Here is a 20,315-nt window from a genome sequence, read left to right on the forward strand (position 1 = left end):
GAAAAATGTGTGAACGCACTATATTAAAATTATTTCTGCGGTTTCTATTTACACGGAAAAAAAAATGTAGCTGCATATGGACAGCTAATATTTTTAGTTGTGATAGCTAAATATTTTGCTACGACAGCAAACCGTTTGCTGTCGTAGCAAAATATTTAGCTATCACAACTAAAAAATATTAGCTGTCCATATGCAGCTACATTTTTTTTTCCGTGTATTTGTGTGCCATTGAATGTATTTTTAACTTACCTTTATAGTAGTGAGATTGTTCTGCTCCACGCGTGCATGGGAGAAAAGAAAAGCACAATTAATTATTAAATATTCCAAAATCGGGAGAAGAATAAAGTATTTTTTGATACCTTAAAATGGTACGATACACCCAGAAAAAAAAGTTTCTTTGAAATCAAACAAATTTTCTTTGAATTTTGACCCTACTAGACTTTTTATTTAATTTCAAAGAAATGATTTCTTTATCTTAACCAAAATTTTATGTAATTAAGACTGAAAAATTTCTAAGAAAATTCATATCTATTTCTTCAAATCTATGCAAATGTTTCAGCCAAAGTAAATAAAAATTTATTAGATTCAAGAAAGCATGATTTCTCAACGTATCTTATTTGTTTAAACTAAATTAATCTTTTTTCTGGGTGTACATAATGTACACAGGGTGTATAATATAATGTATAGAGCGTAAAATTCGATGACAGAAGATAACCGGTGACTGTGCGAAATACATGAAATGGAGGAGGACAGTCTTTTAATCATCCACAGAAAGTCACAAATACGGGCGCACTTTCTATCTAGTAAGAAGCAAAATTGTGCTATGTAATCACCGCGCCGAACTTCTTACGTAAGTCTACAGACAAGTAGCGTCGCAAAATAATCAGCAATTTATCCACAAGCCTGGAATAACGAGCTTATGCTCACTGCCGTTCCTAACGATTCCACCAGGCCATATTCCGTCTATAATCGAATCAATGTATTGTCCGTTTGTTTGTCGCCGCGTGTACGCGATTGAGTTAATTAGCCTGGCTTTGACACGCTCGTAATGGGATTGCCCACATCCCTCCGAGGGACAGACATATCCCCGTTACGGAATTCGCCCAAACGTGATTGTTCGTTATGTGGCGGTGCCTTTGCGTAATGTCGTCGTTAAATCTCGAATGGCAGCGTCGACTATGTCGTGACTATGTTAACTCTCATAACTGTTCATGATGTCTTGACCCGGTTTATCCGCACGTTTTGTGTACATGTAATGTGGCACTAAACTAAATTATTAATTGTCGAGTTAGAAAACAGTTAAAAATCTCTGTTTTTCTAAAAGACGTTATCGATGTTGCTTATTGAAAAAATGAGTTAGTTACAAACGATATACATTTCTTTCATTCTCTCGACATATACATATATATTTTTTAATGTAGCTGTTCGTTTGTTTATGATAGAATGTTCTTAAAATGGAAAAAGAAACAGTCTTTTACTGATAAATCTATCATGAATGCGACGTCCATTTGGCGGTACGGTTTTCTATCAATTGTAAGGTTTTAGAAGGATTCGTTCCATAAGGATGAATTCTGACGAAAAACACTTCGCGCTTATAGAAATGGCGAGAAACGAAATCAATCCGCTTTATTCGTCACAGCCCGTGTGTTCTCAAGTTATTGAATTTATGAGTTCATTTTCTAATTGTTCTAAAAATTACAAAGCAAAACAATTAAACAATTATAAAATAAAATTAAGTGACTTATGAATGTATTTTCATCGAAAGATTAGTGTATATTAAGCATTTTGTTTCATTAATGCTGACTATAGAAACTGTAATTTCACAAATATCTGAATTCTGATTCAAGCAGCTCGCTTGCTCTTTTTCTTTATTATTACGCGACTTTTATATTTCTAATTTTAACGGTGGGAAGTCTGATGGCCGGCACCTCGTAAAGCTGCGACACTGTGCCTGATGAAACTGGCAAATTGAGAAAGTTTTTATTACTAGCGTCTCTGCGTGCCACGAATCGATGGCGCAGTCTTTGGCGCCATTCGTTTTGCGACTTCCAATTGACGATTTTATAAGTTTTATTTTATAAGATCGCGCAAGAAAGTCAACCGAGTGTTTCTTTGTGCCGGCATTTCGTTCTTTTCCTCTCTTCGAAGCGAGTATCAAAGACGTGCTATCTGTCGTCACGATGATATATCTTCCATGAACTATTGGTTGTCTTTCCATGTCACGGGAAAGCCACCAAGAATTCTGTCTGCCCATGCAGTGTGACAGAAAACAAAGTACGGCGAAGCATGTTCCTGATAAAGCAGATAGTTGTATGCAATTATTTACTTGGTGTAAATAAGTTTCAGGCGACAAAAGAATACAAGCGCGAGTAATTATAATATTAATTAGTAATCAAATATATTTCCGATATATTTATATAGGCATGTTTTTTCCCTTAGATTTAGACGAAATTCCTTGGATTTGTATTTTTGAAACATATAATATTTTTCTATGTTAACTAACTAGTTATTCAAAACTAAACTTATACAAAATCACGATGGCTTCGAATGGAAGGGTTAAAGTGAGAGAAATGCTTGAAATACGTTTGAAAGGAATATTTTTTTCATCCCTACTGTATCATCGAAACGTAACTCTATTGGCATAGCGCGATTGGAAGAAAATTTAAGTCGATAGTATTTTTATTGATTAATTTTTTTACTATGCATCAAATTTTTATTAATATATACCACACATTTATCACCTGCATGGTGAGCGGGATTATTTTTCTCCGCATTGTGAACGGGTCACAGGTCAAACATATATTTTTCTAAAAAGAAAATTTATGTTACATTTACGAGCGAAAGAGAGTGGAAGGAAACCAACGGTTAAAGAGTTTTTTTCAGGATGCATGAAATTATTAACTGAGTGCAATTAGTTATTTTATTTTAGACATTTACTAAATTTATTTTGTGTTTTGCAAAGTCCACTTTTAACTGTCAACCAATTTATATAAATTATTTAATTTTAATAGACATTCGCAGAATTAAATGAAAAGTCTGCGAATTTTGAGTTAAAAATAACAGTGACCTCTTCATAAAAATTAATTAGATTATTGAATATATTTTTCTTATAAATCTAAAATCACAACAATATAGAAATTAAATATATTAACTATATTTGTACTAAAAATTTGATCTTACGCCGTCGTTTTATAAAGGGCGTAAATTTAGAATATGTCAAACAGATTAGTATATGAAAACCAGTAATTTTATTTATATATTAACTGGATAATTTTATATAATAATATCTCAAAATGATTGTCAATGTTATGAAGAAATGGATTGTATGAAATTAGGCTGAGGAAAAACAGCCTTAATTTTGTCACACTATGGCGACGAAGTAAATATTAGCGCACTAGAATCATATCTCGTCTTCGACGTGAGAAAGGAAGGTAACGTGAAAAAAACATCTTTTTACGGAATAATGTCGCAACACGCTGCTGCAACGAACGATGCAGCAGATCCGTCACATACTCGCACGGGGTGCTGCAGCTACGTATACCGCAGAACATCGAGAAAAAGTTGTTGGGAAGTTTGCGCGAACGTGCAACCGTGTCCGAGCAAATTGGCCTTTTTAAGGGCCCGGCGCGCTGGACCCAGCAGATGTTGCTTCCGTTGAAATAGCCGAACGTACGGATTCGCGCTTCTCAACTTTTCTGCAGTTGATGCCGTGCCAGATGCGACGGACGATATAATTCGCTTTTCGCGAATTGGCGTTTCGTTATTTGCTTCTTTTATGGCGTGTGGCAGTAACGCACCGTGCAAGATTCAGGGATTCGCTCTTAAAGTCCTTAAATTTTTACTCTGCGTCGCTCGAAGTTTGTCGACTGGACACTACATTTATGGAGCTATTGCGAAATATGGTTTGACACCAGCCATATTTAGAGGAACGCCCCCTATGAGATAGGCTCCTGACAAAAGATAGCGGGTTTTCAGCGTCCAATTTCACAAATCTGTTCTGCAACAATTACACGCACGATTTAATAACGAATTTTCTACCGAACAGATTTTACCCCAAGGACAATAATATTATAAATTCATGACGTAACCAACACACGATGCCTATTAATTTAGCGGAAACCCTACTATCTCGTATTAGGATCTTATCTCACAAGAGGGGACTCTCCTTTATTCGTACAAAAAGCTTTAGGCAAGGACTTACGCTCTTAACATTTAAGATACAAGACGTAAAAGAACGGCGTGAATTTAATCAAGAAAATAATTATCAATGATGATTTTCCACTGATAATTTGTGCTTATTTTATGTCTATAAAGTAGCATCCGCAGCGTTCCGAGAATGATTGGTTTTACAATTATGCCTAAACATTTATATCGAATGCTTTTTTCACTCACGACTTCTTCACACGGATGTAATGAACGCTACGCAAAATAGACTGCTAAATATGCTAGCACGTTACGACGACTGGCTGCAGATATAAATGGAAGAACAATGGTGAGAACGAGGGTGTTGACTCGAGTAATCTTGACAGACGAACGAAGATAAAGGAGCAAAGACTTCACGAGACATCGTGATTAGTCATTTCCCAAAGTAGTTATATACCATCAATTGAGAAACGCTAGGCAATCAACGAGTCATTAGGCGAAAAACAAGCGATTAATCTCCTAATCGATTTGTCTTTGAATCTATTTTCGCGTATCACTAATGAATTCGCTGTAATTTACCGCATACTGCGCGCAAAGTAAGCTTTACATGGTTTAGTGAAGTGAGAGATGGTTAACACTGCAATGGGAAATAATAATATGATGATGCTAAATCGTTTAATCATTAAGAAAAGGTAAGCACTGTGTAAACCATCTTTCGAAGGTTGTTTCGTACAATTTTAACAGATTGAAGAAAATTGTACATGCCCTACGTGGAAATTATTATTATGTTTATTGCTTTGCTATATACATTAAGATGTTTGACAAACAATACAAGCAAAAGGTAGTGCACCAGCAAAGATAGCTGCTATGAAGCCTACCTAATAAAACAAGATATATATAGTATATAGAAATATAAATGAAAGGTTTATCGTTTAACGCAAAATCAAATATCTACAGTTTACTATGTAACAGTTCATGACGGTTTAACATCCCTGATACTTTGATTAGTGAATCGCATCTAGCCTCGTTTCGTTAAGCCTCTAGATGGTGAGCAATAAAAGAAGCCGCTGCCAGTCGAAAAGAGGAGAGAGAGGGTGAAGATACAACGGAAGGAGAAAGTTGGTTGTAATATTTTACTGCAGTATAGGAAAAAGCAGCTTGAAATTTAGACGTACGATGAGTAGGAACAGATAGGATGTTCGCATTACGAGTGTTCGGAGTTTCGCCGGAGCGAAGCTCAGAATTCAAATTGGATGTCTTATTATATTTCGTACAGATTCTGACGGCGTAATGCTATAAAATACTTAAATCTCACGTTATAACGCCGTACGGGACGTCGGTATATCGACTTAATCGATACATCCAATAAAATGTCGACACCTAATGGAAGTACCTGCGAACTCGTGTGTACTTTCATGTACGCCGTCTATGTACGTATATACCGATTAATTTGCCGTCGTTTCATTACGCCGCCGTGTACAGAATGTGTTCGGCACAGAAGTAGGTAAACTGCACACGTAATTTCCTACGCTGCGAGTCCCGCGACGTTCTCGCCTTCGTATGGATTGTATTTTGAAATCGGCTTATGGAAGTAAAGGAAGTAGTTCACGAACCACACCTGCAGCGAAACTAACACGGAAATCATGTTTGCGCATGGACTACGTTCTACCTGACCTGACCTCAGCTCTTCGAATTCGAGGCGTGCATAAAAACGGAGATGCGTTTGCCTTCGCGGTTTGCGAGAACCGGGAAGATAGTTATGTGATGTAAAATTGAAGAGCAACTTGCTTGCAGTTTCGACGTACATATTAACATTAACGTTACGGATGTAAATTTGCGTAATATAATACTACGGATGTGCTGTAATAATATAACATTCTGGCTTGGCGTGGTGCTTGTTAATGTAATAATATTAGGTGCACAGAGATGTGTACATTAATTCAGTAGCATTATTTTACAAACTTCAAGCTTTATATTTATTTTAAGTAATTAGGTGATATTTTTTCGCAATAAACTTAGAATAGAATATTTAGACACTACCACCCTGCCACGGCTCTGAGTCCTTTAAAATTCTTTGAAATTTGTGATTAACACATACGAGCCATACTATTTTATTTAAGTAATTAATCATACAAGAGGTTTTATTTTTATTATTTATAGATTTAGTATTAAACTGAAGTCACTTGAGAATTTGATGCAGTTGTTACTTTTTATCTTTTATAATAACACTTACAATTAGATGAATCTTTTACGCCAAGTACACTACAGATATATAAAATCTTTGGAACCGAGAATTAGGACAATGTAACACACGTGCACCGAATGTGTGTATTGTATGATCTGCAAATCTAGAATAATATCGATAAATTTCTTTATCTTTATTGTGAAAAAGTAAATCTCAATTAGAAGCAACAAAACTTCAAGTAGATAGATTCGAAAGCTTTCAGAAATTTCACTGCTCTCGGGTTTCAATATCCCCGCTCCGAAGCACGAGATATACACAGAAAAGTTATATTCATACAAGTTTATATCTGCACTGAGAAAAAAAATTGCTGATATAACTAAATATGTTTAGCTAACAGTATTTCTTTAATTCAAATATATATGTTTTTCAATTAAACATACATAATTTATTAAAAAATATACATTTTTTAATTAACGAATGTTTACGTAAATTAACACATATTTGTTTGGCAGCCCGTGACTGTATAGTTGAATCAAGAAATATTTTCTTGACCCAACAGTTTTTTTTCTCAGTGTGTGTATTTCATGCGAATATACCGGATGTAGCAAAGGTAACAATTTGACCAGATTAGCAATCAATTGATTTCTAGCAAAAATTTGATCGACTTTATTTTGTAACGTTTTCTCTCTAAAAGTGGATTATTACTGAAAACAGTGAATATTCACTGATTCACAGTTATACGAGTAAGTGTGGCACTGAATTATTCATGTTTTCAGTGATAATGCACTGGATTGGCTTTTAGAGAGTTCTAATATCCAATATATCACATTTCCGTAAAGACTACATTAAAATCTAATCCGTTTAATACTCAATGTGATTATTTATTGAAGAAATTATCTTGCTGTCCCATTTTTCATAATCAGAATATCGCAGCTTGTTTGCTACGGTTTCACCTTGTCTTGGCTTTTGATTCACTAGAGCAGAGCAATATCGTGCCACTGTTTAATTATGAAGATTTTGATCTTCTCGCGTCACAAATGGTATATTAATGGCTAACGAGTTTATTCAACGAAATCGAGAATGGAATCGACAGTCGTTCAATCTTCTGCGGTATTTGCATTCTTATGAGAATCGGCACGTGTCAAGGGGAATTTAATTTCCTCACGACGGTAGTCAAGTTTCAAATAGGATAATACCCAATTATTACATTCGCTCCGTTATTCTCGACCATGTCAAAGAGCGCGGGCTGGATCTCGCTAAGTCTCGCGGGCGAAAGAACCGAGAAGAAGTAGATCGATGCGGCTGTCAAGCGGGCTTGCACGAAGAATGCGAAATTAGAGTGTTATTACGTGAGACGCGCGGCCGCTTTAAGGACGGGAACATATTTCGCCGTGAAACGATCTTTGCATTTGCATACATAACATCCTGCGCTTACACTTTGCGACGCCGTATATCTTGCACCGCGTATTATTTATATTTATACTTTATGTCCGAGACGAACTTTGAGAGGGAAATATCGGCATCGGTGAAATAAACGACTTCAACATGACGCTGTAATACGGAAGCTGCCTCCATCCTGGTACGGGCAATCCATTTCCGGTAATCGTTAACTTTCCGTGAGACGCATCTTACCTTGTTACTGTTCTGTCCCATATCGAGCTCACGATTGTAGCGCTTCTCCCCGTAGATCCAGTCCTGAATCACTTTCTGGATTTCCGGCTTCTCCGGGTCCACTAATCGGAAGGCAGTGATATTGGTCCCGCCGTGCTTGAATTCTTCTAAGTCGACGGTATGCAAGTCCTGAAAAGAATTCGGATTGGTCGTCACATGAATTCCTATTAGTAACATGCTTCTGTACTCGATCATAAAATTTCATATCAGCTGCATTCTAGGTACTGTGGAACACGGTCTTTTTCTGTCGTTGCATTTGACAGATAATATTATATTATGGGTGAGCGCTTGTATTCAATTTTTAGAAATTGCCTTAGATATTTAGTGTCTATCGCTCGAATATTATTCGGACCTCACAAATGTTGTTTTACGTGTATAACCGCGTTGTAGAAAACGACGATGTAAAAATAACAATTGTACATTTTTGTAAATTCACATAAAATTTCCCCAATGCCGAGCACGCGCGTAATAAAGTCGAAGCATTTTCCGGAAGAAGCGGCAATGTTTCAAGTCGAATTGGTAATTGGAACTTCCGTTGGAAATTCCGTTTCATGATTTGCCGTAGATTAATCATATAAGATAAATCTCAATCGGATTCACACGGTAAAGCCGACGTGACGTTAGATTTTCTGGAGGATCTCCTCTCACGACAAAACGTTCCACGACTTGGTTCAGATTATAGGATTCCCGCGAATCACTCTGACAGATGTCGAATCTAGTAAAGCTGGACGATTTCTGTTCGACTCCAGAGATTGATTGTTTTGTTTTCCATAACGGTTTAGTTCCGTCAGTTTTTATAACGTTGCGAAAACCTCGTGTCCGACTTGTTAGAGGAAAGAACAGCATCCACTCTGTCCTCCATTCTCCGTATCGTCCCTTGCTCTCCAAGGGGACTTCTGACTATTTCTAGCAATCAAAGAGGAATTGAAAGGTCGACGTTTTATATTGGATGAAGAAGTCGTAAAAGCAGCGCAAGTGATTTGCGAACGTCTTTCTGTTAATGGATTTTGCATTGACAAGCGTAGGAGAAGACAACAAATGATTCCGACGCGGAAAGAGTACTTTAAAAGGACTATAAAATATAGTTTAGCCAAGATTAAACGTTAATTGTTTAACTAACAATTAATTCTGTTTTACATTACGCTTTGACGTGCCCTATTATATGACGAAAACAACAATAAAATATACTTGCCACTATATGTATACAGATTATGTGGGCTTGTGTACAGATCAAAAGTGTTCCACTATTCGGACTGAATCAAAGGACAGAAATTAAATATAAAAGTAAAAAAAGATTTGCCCAAATAGTGAGGCACTGTCGATCTGTACACAAAAACCGCATAATCCGTAAATTGCAAAAATTTTTCCACAAATTGACAGTTGTACCTTGAAAAAGTATGAAAGGTGCACAACCACTACAGCATTTCTTAAAGGATTCCGCACCCTTTGCTCCTAGAACTGTATCCACGACATTTGTGTAATGCACAAATTATTTGGGTTTTATGTACACACATTTTTATGTATGTAAATTTTGTATATGTTACAATACACAAAAATTTTCAACGGCCTGAAGAATAAAAAGAGGTTTGGTATATTTTTCTTAAATTACGGATATAGAGTTTTCGATATTTGATTTGTAATTTAAACCAAATGTGCAAGAAGGAGAAAATAGAAGTTTCTATGTATATTGATTCTCGATTAGATAGTCATAGTGAAATACGTTAAAATATTAAAGACCAAACTTTTGATGAGATTCAATGGAGCAATCGTTATCCTGATGAATTGGACCGATCGCTCATTTCTCCTTTTTGCACGCAAAAAAATGACTTAGCAGTAGCAATTAAATTTCAGTAGCTGAATAAAAACTTGGTTGCAAAAACTTAATGTTACGGCTAAACTCTGACTATTATACGTAAAAACATTGTCTGCGAAAATTTATTAGCTACAATTAAAAAGCATATATTAACACAAGTAGCTAAAATAGTAGCAGCCAAAAATTTTTACCGTGCACATACATCAGGATTTGAGCAGAATGGCTGTCTTTCATACGTAAGGCCAGTATTCATAGTCAGAACTTATATTCAAGACCGCCTTGAATTTATCTAAAGATGCTGCATGGAACATTTCATTGGCTATGGAGCATCTAAAGATGATCTTAAGACGGTCTTGAATATGAGATCCGACTACGAATACCGACCTCAGAGTCGTAATCGTAAAAAAATTGACTGTGATCGGTCAATTCTTTTGCGCCCGACTGAATTGACCAATTACCGTCGATTATTCTCACGACTACGACTCTGAGACTCGCATTGTAGAGGGGGCTTAGCTGTCTTAAGAGTACAAGAAAGTCGTTCTGCTCAAAATTGGGATTACGTGCACCGATCGAGTTCGATCGGTCGACTTTCGACGCGTTTCTGCTTAAAAGTTTTCATGGTCCATGCTTATTTATCATAGATAAGTATTATCATTTATGATGCCATGGACGAAGAAGTCCGTACAGTATTAAAATATAAAGGAAAGTTCCTTACTATGAGATAGAATCCTAATATGAGGTAGCGGAGTTTTTGCTAAATTAATAGGTTCATCATCTATTGGTGAATTTATTGCCCTCGGAGCGAAATCTGTTTAGTGGGAGATTCATTGTTACATTGTGTAATCGTTGCGAAAAAAGATTTGTGATTAAATTTGGGCGTTAAAAATCTGCTATCTCATATTATAAATCTATCTAATAATAGAGGACTTTCCTCTATATTACGTCTCTCAACCTATCATCGCTAGAGTTAAAGGCAAGTGCATTTCTATAAATGCTACTTGTGATTTTTCGTGCCAGCTTTTCTAATCTATAACGTCATCGTTCGAGATTATATCGCGATTTTACAGTATAGCGCATACTTGTTTACCTTCGAACATGCCGATTATAACTTCAAAGCACAATTTTACGATGCAGTTACTATGTTTAATATATGATATGAAAAACATTGCGTTACAACATTGCGACGATAACGATAACGATAATGGTAATAATATTGTCGTTAGAAGTTAGACGTTAGAAGGCAAAATAAGCAGATAATATAATACTCATTTAATTACATACGTATGTACATTGAATAGAAATGTCAGTGCCAAATAGCCACTATTTGAGTTTCCACTTGTTTCGTAAAGACAATAAAAAATTAATGTCGCAAGAGGAACGCTGTGGAATAAAAATCTAATAAACCCATCTCGTATACACAGCGTAGCACTGGTTATGAGATTCTGGCGTTAGTGTTGCATTGCTTCTTTAACAAAAGTGATAGTCAAGGCAAAAGTTACTTAAAGGTTGTATAATCATAGCTAAAAATTTTTGTACCCTTAATGAAGATTACTTAGTTTTGTAGCAAAGAATAAAGGAACATTCGGCTGTAAGTGACATGTGTTTCTAGCAGCAAAAATTTATTGCTATCGCCTAAATACAAACAGTTACTTTTAGTTTGGACAGCGACAGCATTAGTTGTCTTGATTTTAAAGACACATTTTAGCTGTCGCTACACATTTGCTCTTGCTGCTAATTTTTTTCCCTTTTTTTTTACTATGAAATTTTTTTTCCTCGTGGAATTACTATGAAATATAAGGATATGTGTGGCGCATCACCATTTATACTTGCTGCGATTGGCACCTGAGCAGGAAGGACGTTTGAATTTGTATTCCTCGTGATAGTATTCAGTATAGCTATCGACAGGAGTGGAGATAACTCAAGCACGAGGCATCTGCTTCAGAGCCGGTATCCGTATCGGTGACGCTTGCGGGCTGACGTGATTTAAAGTCGCGTGCAGCACGAAGGCGTATATACCGGTCCATCTTTTCAAATACTTGCTGCGAATCGCGTCGCGGCCATTTATTATCCTTTGTCCCGCATCCGGGGGCATGATGGATAAGTCCGGGTTCTCAATCTGCTGTCTTCGCCAAGTAGGTGGACACAGTTGGCGATATCGTATGTTTCCCGATGTCGCGCGAATAGATTGACCGCCGCGTAGCGATCGATCATCGTCTCGCCTCAGGCCGCATCCGGTTTTGCACTCTTTCAAGATACGTAACAACGCGGCGGCGATATCGCTTGCCACATATAGAATAACGCGCAATAATGGCGGGTCGATGGGAATGCAGCTCCATTACGTCCGCGAACTTCCTTTGTCCTTAATCCCGTTCTGTTCTTTATCACCCCTTTGCCGATCGTGGCGCAATACGATTACCGAATCTCTGGGGAGGAACGCGAGGATGAAAGCCATGAAGAGAATCATTTGGAAGCGCAAGTTCGAAGATTACGAAGATCAGGACATCCTAAATTTGCATCACTTCATGAAGTGAAATGTCAATGTACTTATACCGATTTTCTTAATAAAATTGTAATGTCAATAATTTTAAAATAAGAGATTAAACAGATTTTCGATGAACCACACGTACACTTGGCATAAGATTTGATGAATCAATGTGACTTACAATAAATACTAAAATAGTAAATTCTAATAAATAATAGGATGTCTGTTAAGAAAAAATGCTGTGAGGATTTGTTAAAGTTTTGAATTATTCAATCACACATTAATTACCGATTTATTATTGATGTTTGCAGAAGCAGTAACAAATAAACAAGAAATTTATACTTGACTATTTGTAAATAACTGTTATAAATATAAATTCAATATGAATAGATAAATATGTAACGTTAATTAATACCTTTAAGTAAATAGAGCAACGCGAAGAACACTTTTCGATGATAAAATTAATGATTATTATATTTAAATCCTTTCACCTGTGCGCGCGCGCGTACTTTTTAACGAGTTTAAAGTTGCTGCTCATTTTATCATTGGAAAATCATTATGTTACCCCATTTACTCATCATTTCCAATTACTTCACTCGACGCGCATTTAATACACAATATAATATTGCACGTACGTGCCGATTACTGTCATCGCAGGAATAACTGATAAAGCGAGGGAACAACGGCGATGAAAACTGGAAAAGTGCCGAGGATCCGATGGCGAGTGCCGTTATTGCATCCACCTGTGCAACCTTTTTTTCAGCATCGGCGATTCCTTGCGTCTCTCGTGCGCGACGTTTTATTAATGGCTGCTTCACGCGTGTCCCCTCACGTCCCGAGGATTATGCGGTAATTAAATCTTAAGCCAACACACGTGGAATACAAACTTTGTTATTTATTTGCTTCGCGTATCGATAGCAGCTCGATCGCGGATGTCTGTCGGATACTCTTCGTCTCTGTGTCACGTTTGGAAAATGGATTATCGCATCTCCTCTCCGCGCGTCCGTCTCGGACACGAAAGCAAAGATACATGTAAATATACACGTGCTATCGGATTTTTGTTCATCAACAAAACTAACATACGGGCGAGTAACAAAGGGACCGGCTTTTTTTTTCTCAGTGCGTTATCATCGCGCCCGCGGCATATGATAGATCCGGCAAGAATATCGCTTTTCACACAACACTGCGTCCGCGCGTGGTTGTTACGGAGTCTATCACAAAATTTCGTTGGATCGTAACTTGTTTGAAACGAGAACAGCCAGCGAATCTGTATGTGGGCGCGGAGAGTATCATCGAGACCGTTTGACAGACGTTCAATTTTGTGCGATGTGCACTATAGTCGCTCGGCTAAGCAAAATATTTTGCAGTTTAAATATTTCACTTGCAGTCAATTTGTGTTTATACGATAATTACGTGCCGATAAGACTTCGTACGTTAATTTTGTTAGTTATTCGAGAACAATTTTTTTCTGGAAAGAAGAACAAGTATTTTCCCATGGCGAAAGTTAACTTTGCTCACGCGGAGAGAATTTTCTCTTAAAATTTATCCTGAAAATCATGTAATCCTGGGACAACACGGCATTTCGAAGAATTTTATGAGAGTTTTTTGAAATTTTATTAGTAATTATACTTAATATACGTTTTACTAGTAAACTGTACGGTAAAGTTTAAAAACTCTTAGAAAGTCTTTCGAAATGCCATGTTGTCCTACGATTACAGAATTTTCAGGGCAAATTTTAAGAGAACATTTTCTCCATGCGCGTTACAGACAAAATATCGTACAAAAAATCGATAATAATTGTTTTAAAAGGAAAATAGAAAACTGTATGGCGAATCCATGATGACTACGAGATTAAATCTCAGTTCAGTTGAAATTAAAATCATTTGCGTTAGCTCGGATTTAAATGTTTAGTTTCGCCCAATAATATCCAATTGTATCTTCGTACCTGGTAGTTAATTAAAAACTTTGCTAATTTCTTTATAAATAACTGTACACGGCTCTTCGAGAGTAAACTTGACTTCTTTTAAAGGGTTTTCAGGATTTCGTAATTTTTCAATTAACTTCTTTAAGCGACTTTCGAGATTTCGCAGTTTTCTGATTAAAGACCGTGTTGGGAGTTGTTTTATTTAATCGGAATTCTGCTTGAGAAGTATTCTATTTCAGCGCGGAATAGGATATTCCCGAGCTCGAGGGCTGCAAAGTGTAACGTGAAAATCCAAAGGGGTATCAACCTAAGCGATGGATGTCCGTAATAAGCACCTTAACGGCGGCCAAGACTGTAACGACTATAACAATCATCGTAACCGTAACAGGCGTAATAACCGTAATGATCGCACGGGGACTAGGATAGGCGATGACGTCACGTAAATTCGAAGGAGCAGAACGGCGGGAGCGAAATTTGTGTGGTCTCAACGCCACTGCGGGGACCGCGGGGGAACCAACTCCAATAATTTCATTGCGAAATCACTGTTTCATGAGGCGAACTTAATCCGGTGAAAGGCAATTCGTCGAAAGCCAAGCGGAGTGACCGAGCAAGATTCATTAATGCTCTTACCCGGTCCGCCAAGGAAAGGGCGCTCTCGGCTACAGTGTGTACCTATACCCGACCACGTGTAACACAGCCATGCGGACTTCCCGATCGTGCCGCGGAAAGGTCAGGTTGATGGATGATGGCCAATTTTTCCCTCCGAGAGCCTTGACGACTGACCGACGTAAGTGAAAATAAATAGTCTCCGACGCGGGACATATCGTCTCGGGAATCGAGCGAGGCACCGTTAAATTCCCTCGCGCGATGGAGATCGGTCGCGACATTAAGCAATTATTAAGCAACCCTCTATCCTTTTCATCTCGTCCGGCTTTTCCATGGCTGGGAAATCTGGTTGTACCCACCTAATCATTTATCATTCGCTTTTCCACTGTATTAGATAACATTTCGTTACTAGGTAACATTTTTTTTTCCAAGAGCTCCGCTCCATTTATTTTCGCGATTTTTCTTTCATCTGCGTAATAATTAATATTAAGAGTAAACATCCTACGCAGTTTATAAATTAATGGCTTAAGCTGATAGCTAAGTTAAACGATGCAAATTTTACAGGCGAACCATTAGGGGCGATTATATATTATTAATGAAATTTATACATACACATAGCCAACTTCATTAATCTTTCTCGCGTTGTTGTTGATAAATATTAAACGGATAATGTATCAATTTTTACCGGTTCATTGAAGGTATGAGCGATTTTGCACTCATTACCGCGGCGACGTCGCGCCAGTAAAATTAAATAAAATGAATTTCCGATGAGAATTTAGGACTCGCCGTCCGTGGCACCGTTCAACGTCCCGTTGTTACGGCATTGTAATATCGGCGATCGATGTACGTTCGTCGTATTAATCTGTGTTATTCCCGTAAAACACACCCGACCATCGTCAGTACAGAGTCAACGGAAAGGAGCCCGGAAGAAAAAGCGTAGCTCGATTCTTCCGCGCTCGAACAAATACCCTCGCTGATTTACATTTTAATGGATCTAAATTGAAATCTAGTACGGGTAAGGAGGGGGGGGGGAAAGTACCGAGATAAATTGCGCCGCTCGCGGTTATATAGCGTGTCCGTTTAAAGCCCTATTTATTTTTTATCACTTATTGCCGTCGCGAATGTCGCGCCGTCGCGACGACGCACTTCTCATAACGACTGACGTGATGCCTGGCCCTTCCGCTTCCACTCGCGCTGTCGAGGCGGCTGTAAATTACTAATTATCCTGAGACAGCTTCCAATTTTAACTGCAGCAGGCCGACGTTTCCACTTTTTACTCGTTTAAGAGTTTTGCACTCGCGTAACGTTTTCATTATGCTCGCAATGGGCTCGCAGACGAGCTTAAAGCAAATTTTTAAAATTAATTTTACTTCTCGTGCTGCAATTAAAAATGATATCCCATACTTGGGACCTCGCGATAAACCGTACCCTTCTCTTGCGGTTAAATCGATTGTTCACGAAAATTATTTTTTCCCTTGAAACATCCAAAGGGACGTCATTTATTGATCCTTATTTGCATTATCGATGTCAGATAATTGATATCCTAGGCTTTTCAATTTAACATTTACCGTCAATCTAAAGAGTCTTCTTTGACTCGCAAATACTTTGACTCGCTTGTATTTTGACGTTTTAATCATTCTTACTCTCTAAAGGTCAATCAGTGAATTATCAGCAAAAACAGTGAATAGTCACTGATTTGCAGTTATAAGTGTACCGCTGAAAATCGCAGTGGTCTACTTATAACCGTAAATCAGTGACTATTCACTGTTTTCAGTAATAATCCACCGATTGACTTTTAGAGAGTAACAGATTATTAATTTCAATGTTTCATAAATTACTATTAGTTGCGTTATTTAACAAAATTCGAAATTTTTGAAATACGTGATCCTATATTCCGATTTATTTAGCAGTTCAACAGAATCCACCATAGCTTCGTGGTTCCACAGCCCGGTAGGATGCGAGAAATTACTTACATTTAAAATAACAATCAGATAAATTGGCCACGAAATAATACGGCGAGGGCTATTCAACGTCATGTTGAGCTGTACTTTACGTTGAGTATATTCTTTCGTACCCTCTAAAAGTCAATCAGTAGATTATCACTGGAAACAGTGAATAGTCACTGATTCGCAGTTACGAGTATACCACTGAAAATCGCAGTGGTCTACTTATAACCGTAAATCAGTGACTATTCACTGTTTTCAGTAATAATCCACCGATTGACTTTTAGAGAGTAACAGATTATTAATTTCAATGTTTCATAAATTACTATTAGTTGCGTTATTTAACAAAATTCGAAATTTTTGAAATACGTGATCCTAAATTCCGATTTATTTAGCAGTTCAACAGAATCTACCATAGCTTCGTGGTTCCACAGCCCGGTAGGATGCGAGAAACTACTTACATTTAAAATAACAATCAGATAAATTGGCCACGAAATAATACGGCGAGGGCTATTCAACGTCATGTTGAGCTGTACTTTACGTCGAGTATATTCTTTCGTACCCTCTAAAAGTCAATCGGTAGATTATCACTGGAAACAGTGAATAGTCGCTGATTCTCAGTTACGAGTATACCACTGAAAATCGCAGTGGTCTACTTATAACTGTAAATTTGCGATTACTCGCTGTTTTCAGTAATAATTCACTGATTGACTTTCAGAGAGTATAGCTGTTATCACGGTGGATCTACGGCAGATGGCAATCTCTGACCGTTCGTTTCGGTTTCTCACCTTTCTAGTGGTAATTTACGAGAGATTCGAATATTCCGAGGGTAGAGTTATCGATCTTGAGTCTTCGTGGGAGCGCCCGGCTCCTTCGGCGCAGTTTCCTCGACAGGGACATTGAGGACAAAGAGAGCCGCAGGTGGCTCAGACGATGAAGATTGTGAAAATTAGTCTTACAAGCAACGCGCCTGATGCAATTTCGCGACTCTTACGTCTACTCCGGATTACTTCGTGGCCTATGACGGACGGAAAGTCGATTGTTAATCGCATTTAGTCCTGGGTACCTACCAGTGAGGTGATGAGGTAGCTGTGATAGTCGCTCATCATTCCGATCTGTTGCGCCTGTTTCAGCACATCGTAGATCCTCTCAGTGGAGCAGTCCAGCACGATATGCGACTCCGCAGAATTCTTGATTTGTTTCAGCAATGGTCTGAAACAAAATAATTTTCTCTGTAGGACATGTTCTAAAATATATCGAACACTGAGAGGAAAAAAAAGGTCCCAAGATCAAAGAATTTGCCGCAGAAACACCTCAATCTTTATTTCAAATCCTCTCTAGCTTGAAAAGTACAGATTAGATACGATTGGACCAAACGCTCTCTAAAAGTCAGCCAACGGCTTATCACTGAAAACAGTGAACACTCACTGATTCACAGTTGTAAGTATACCACTGAATTACGCTAGTTTTCAGTGATAAACCACTGCGGTAGACTTTTAGAGAGCGGCAAAACATTTGCAGAGATACACAGAAAACTTTAATTTCCTGATGCTGTTTGTCAATGTAATTAGCAGAAGGAATACACATGTCGAGCGTATAATATAATAATGTGGAACTTTGTCTCTGTGTAGATCAGTTTGCGCGGACACTCCCTCGCTCACTCGTTCTCGCGATGCTCCACGGAGACAGGACAGAACGGTTCCGATTCCGGACATGCTTTTCGTCGTGTACCACTTTTAAAATTTCATACTACTGCCGGCTGCTCTCCGGCCTCTCGGCCGTCCTTCTGGTCTCTCTCTCACTCTCTCTCTCTCTTCCTCGTTTTCCGTCATTCAACATGCACGATAATGCGAATCTCCTTATGCAACCCGTGGAAGTCGAGACCTGTGCTCGCCATGGGAATTTTTCATGCTCTATGCATAATTTAACGAAAGTGCCCTTTATGCCCGCGTTGCTCTCGGAGCCGTATCGTCCTGTGAATTTCATTTCTATCCCCGTTCCCGTTGGTGACGATTGCATCGCTTTTTCGCGTCTGCAACTTTATCGAATGATGAACAGCGAGTTATGCGGTTTTGAATAAACAGGGGTAATTTTCTTCGGGAGCAAATAGATTTAGTTTATTACAATTTTGTTGTATGAATTAGATTATATTAAAACACTCATATTACATGTCGATGCCTCACGTTTCGAAGCGTAATAAACTGTCACATTTGTTTACATGTAGAATATAGTATATATTTTCTTTAATAAAGTTATTATTATTATTAATTAAGCTAGTGTTATTATTATTACAGCCAAGTATACTTTTAAGTATTAGGTTGATCAGAATTGTATTAGAAAATTCCTGTCTCGAATAGTTATTACAATGTAATAATAATGTTCGAGTGTACGCGCATAATTTATACACACATATATGCAATATATGTATATAAATAATATACGTACTATATATGCAATAAATAAATCTTAATGTGTCAATCTGATCGGCATTACGGCCATACCATTTCTTCGTAGCGGCAGTTTACTACAGTAATAAGCGTTCAACAGCGTCACGTACCTATATCGCACAATACACCCTACCTTTGGATAGCTTTACGATATTACAGAGAAATAACCGTGAAACGCCTCGAAATATTGTAGCATCATTTCGGCGTCCCGACGCCGATTACTCGCATTTTGTCACCTCTCAGCCCCCAAAGGCTTACCGTATTTTCATCGCGCTGGCTCTTACCCGAGATTACTTCGTGAGTCGTAACTAAAGTCGTTTAGGAAATTTTCTGTGACTTTCGATATGGAGCTTAAACGCTTCTTTGTTCAGACATAGTCACGCACTCGTTTAGAAATTTATGCGCATTTTACGGCTCGCATTACGTTGCTTTACTTTTTGAGAATATGATTTATGAGTATTTAATGTCTGCAAGCATTCTTTCTCCGTGTCACGTGTATATTCGATTTTATTCTTGCAATATTACGCACATGCGTAAATGGAGAAAATCTCCGTGGTTTTATAATTTATGTAAAGCGTCAATCTTCAAACCAAATTAATCCGTAGTATCCTAATTGTCGCCAATAATGGAAGCAATGTTTTATTTATCGAAAAATCTGAGTAGTTTTTAGAAACAACGTATTCTATCAATAGTTTGACAACAGCATTCGCTTCGATGAATCATGTCCGTATTTGCATTATTTATCATTATTAACGCACGATTGACAATTAATACGATAATTACGAATATGGTATTATTTGTTATTAATGTTATCATTACTATGCAATTGCGTAATGATTGTCACTCTAAATTAGTTATCCGATCGCGTTTGTACCGATTCTAAGCTATTTCTATCTCAATTACGTTGATGGCTATAGATATTGCAGCAATCACGTTGTGTTAACGGATAACACGAGGTAGACATTCATCCAATACCAAGGGTTAATGTATATTATGTATACGCACGGAATAATGTGCCGATCAATTTCACAAAGTTTACGTATTATAAGTATGTGTTACTAAATTTTTATCATTTACTCCGCGACAAGAACTTGGACTCTC

The 20,315-nt window shown here is 37.7% G+C and overlaps 1 protein-coding gene across 1 annotated transcript in view; it reads right to left on the reverse strand.

Annotated features, from left to right (window-relative positions):
* LOC105564595 (glutamate receptor ionotropic, kainate 2-like) overlaps positions 1 to 20,315 on the reverse strand; it is a 106,777-nt gene that overhangs the window by 24,931 nt on the left and 61,531 nt on the right. The window contains exons 3-5 of the mRNA XM_012017076.1: positions 17,838 to 17,979; positions 7,961 to 8,128; positions 250 to 270 (exon numbers count right to left, since the gene is read on the reverse strand). Coding sequence (XP_011872466.1) covers positions 250 to 270; positions 7,961 to 8,128; positions 17,838 to 17,979 — 331 coding nt within the window. The remainder of the gene's footprint in view (positions 1 to 249; positions 271 to 7,960; positions 8,129 to 17,837; positions 17,980 to 20,315) is intronic.

This window comes from Vollenhovia emeryi, unplaced genomic scaffold, assembly GCF_000949405.1.
Source record: "Vollenhovia emeryi isolate VEMERY1.0 unplaced genomic scaffold, V.emery_V1.0 DF939162.1, whole genome shotgun sequence".
NCBI classification, from domain to species: Eukaryota; Metazoa; Arthropoda; class Insecta; order Hymenoptera; family Formicidae; genus Vollenhovia; species Vollenhovia emeryi.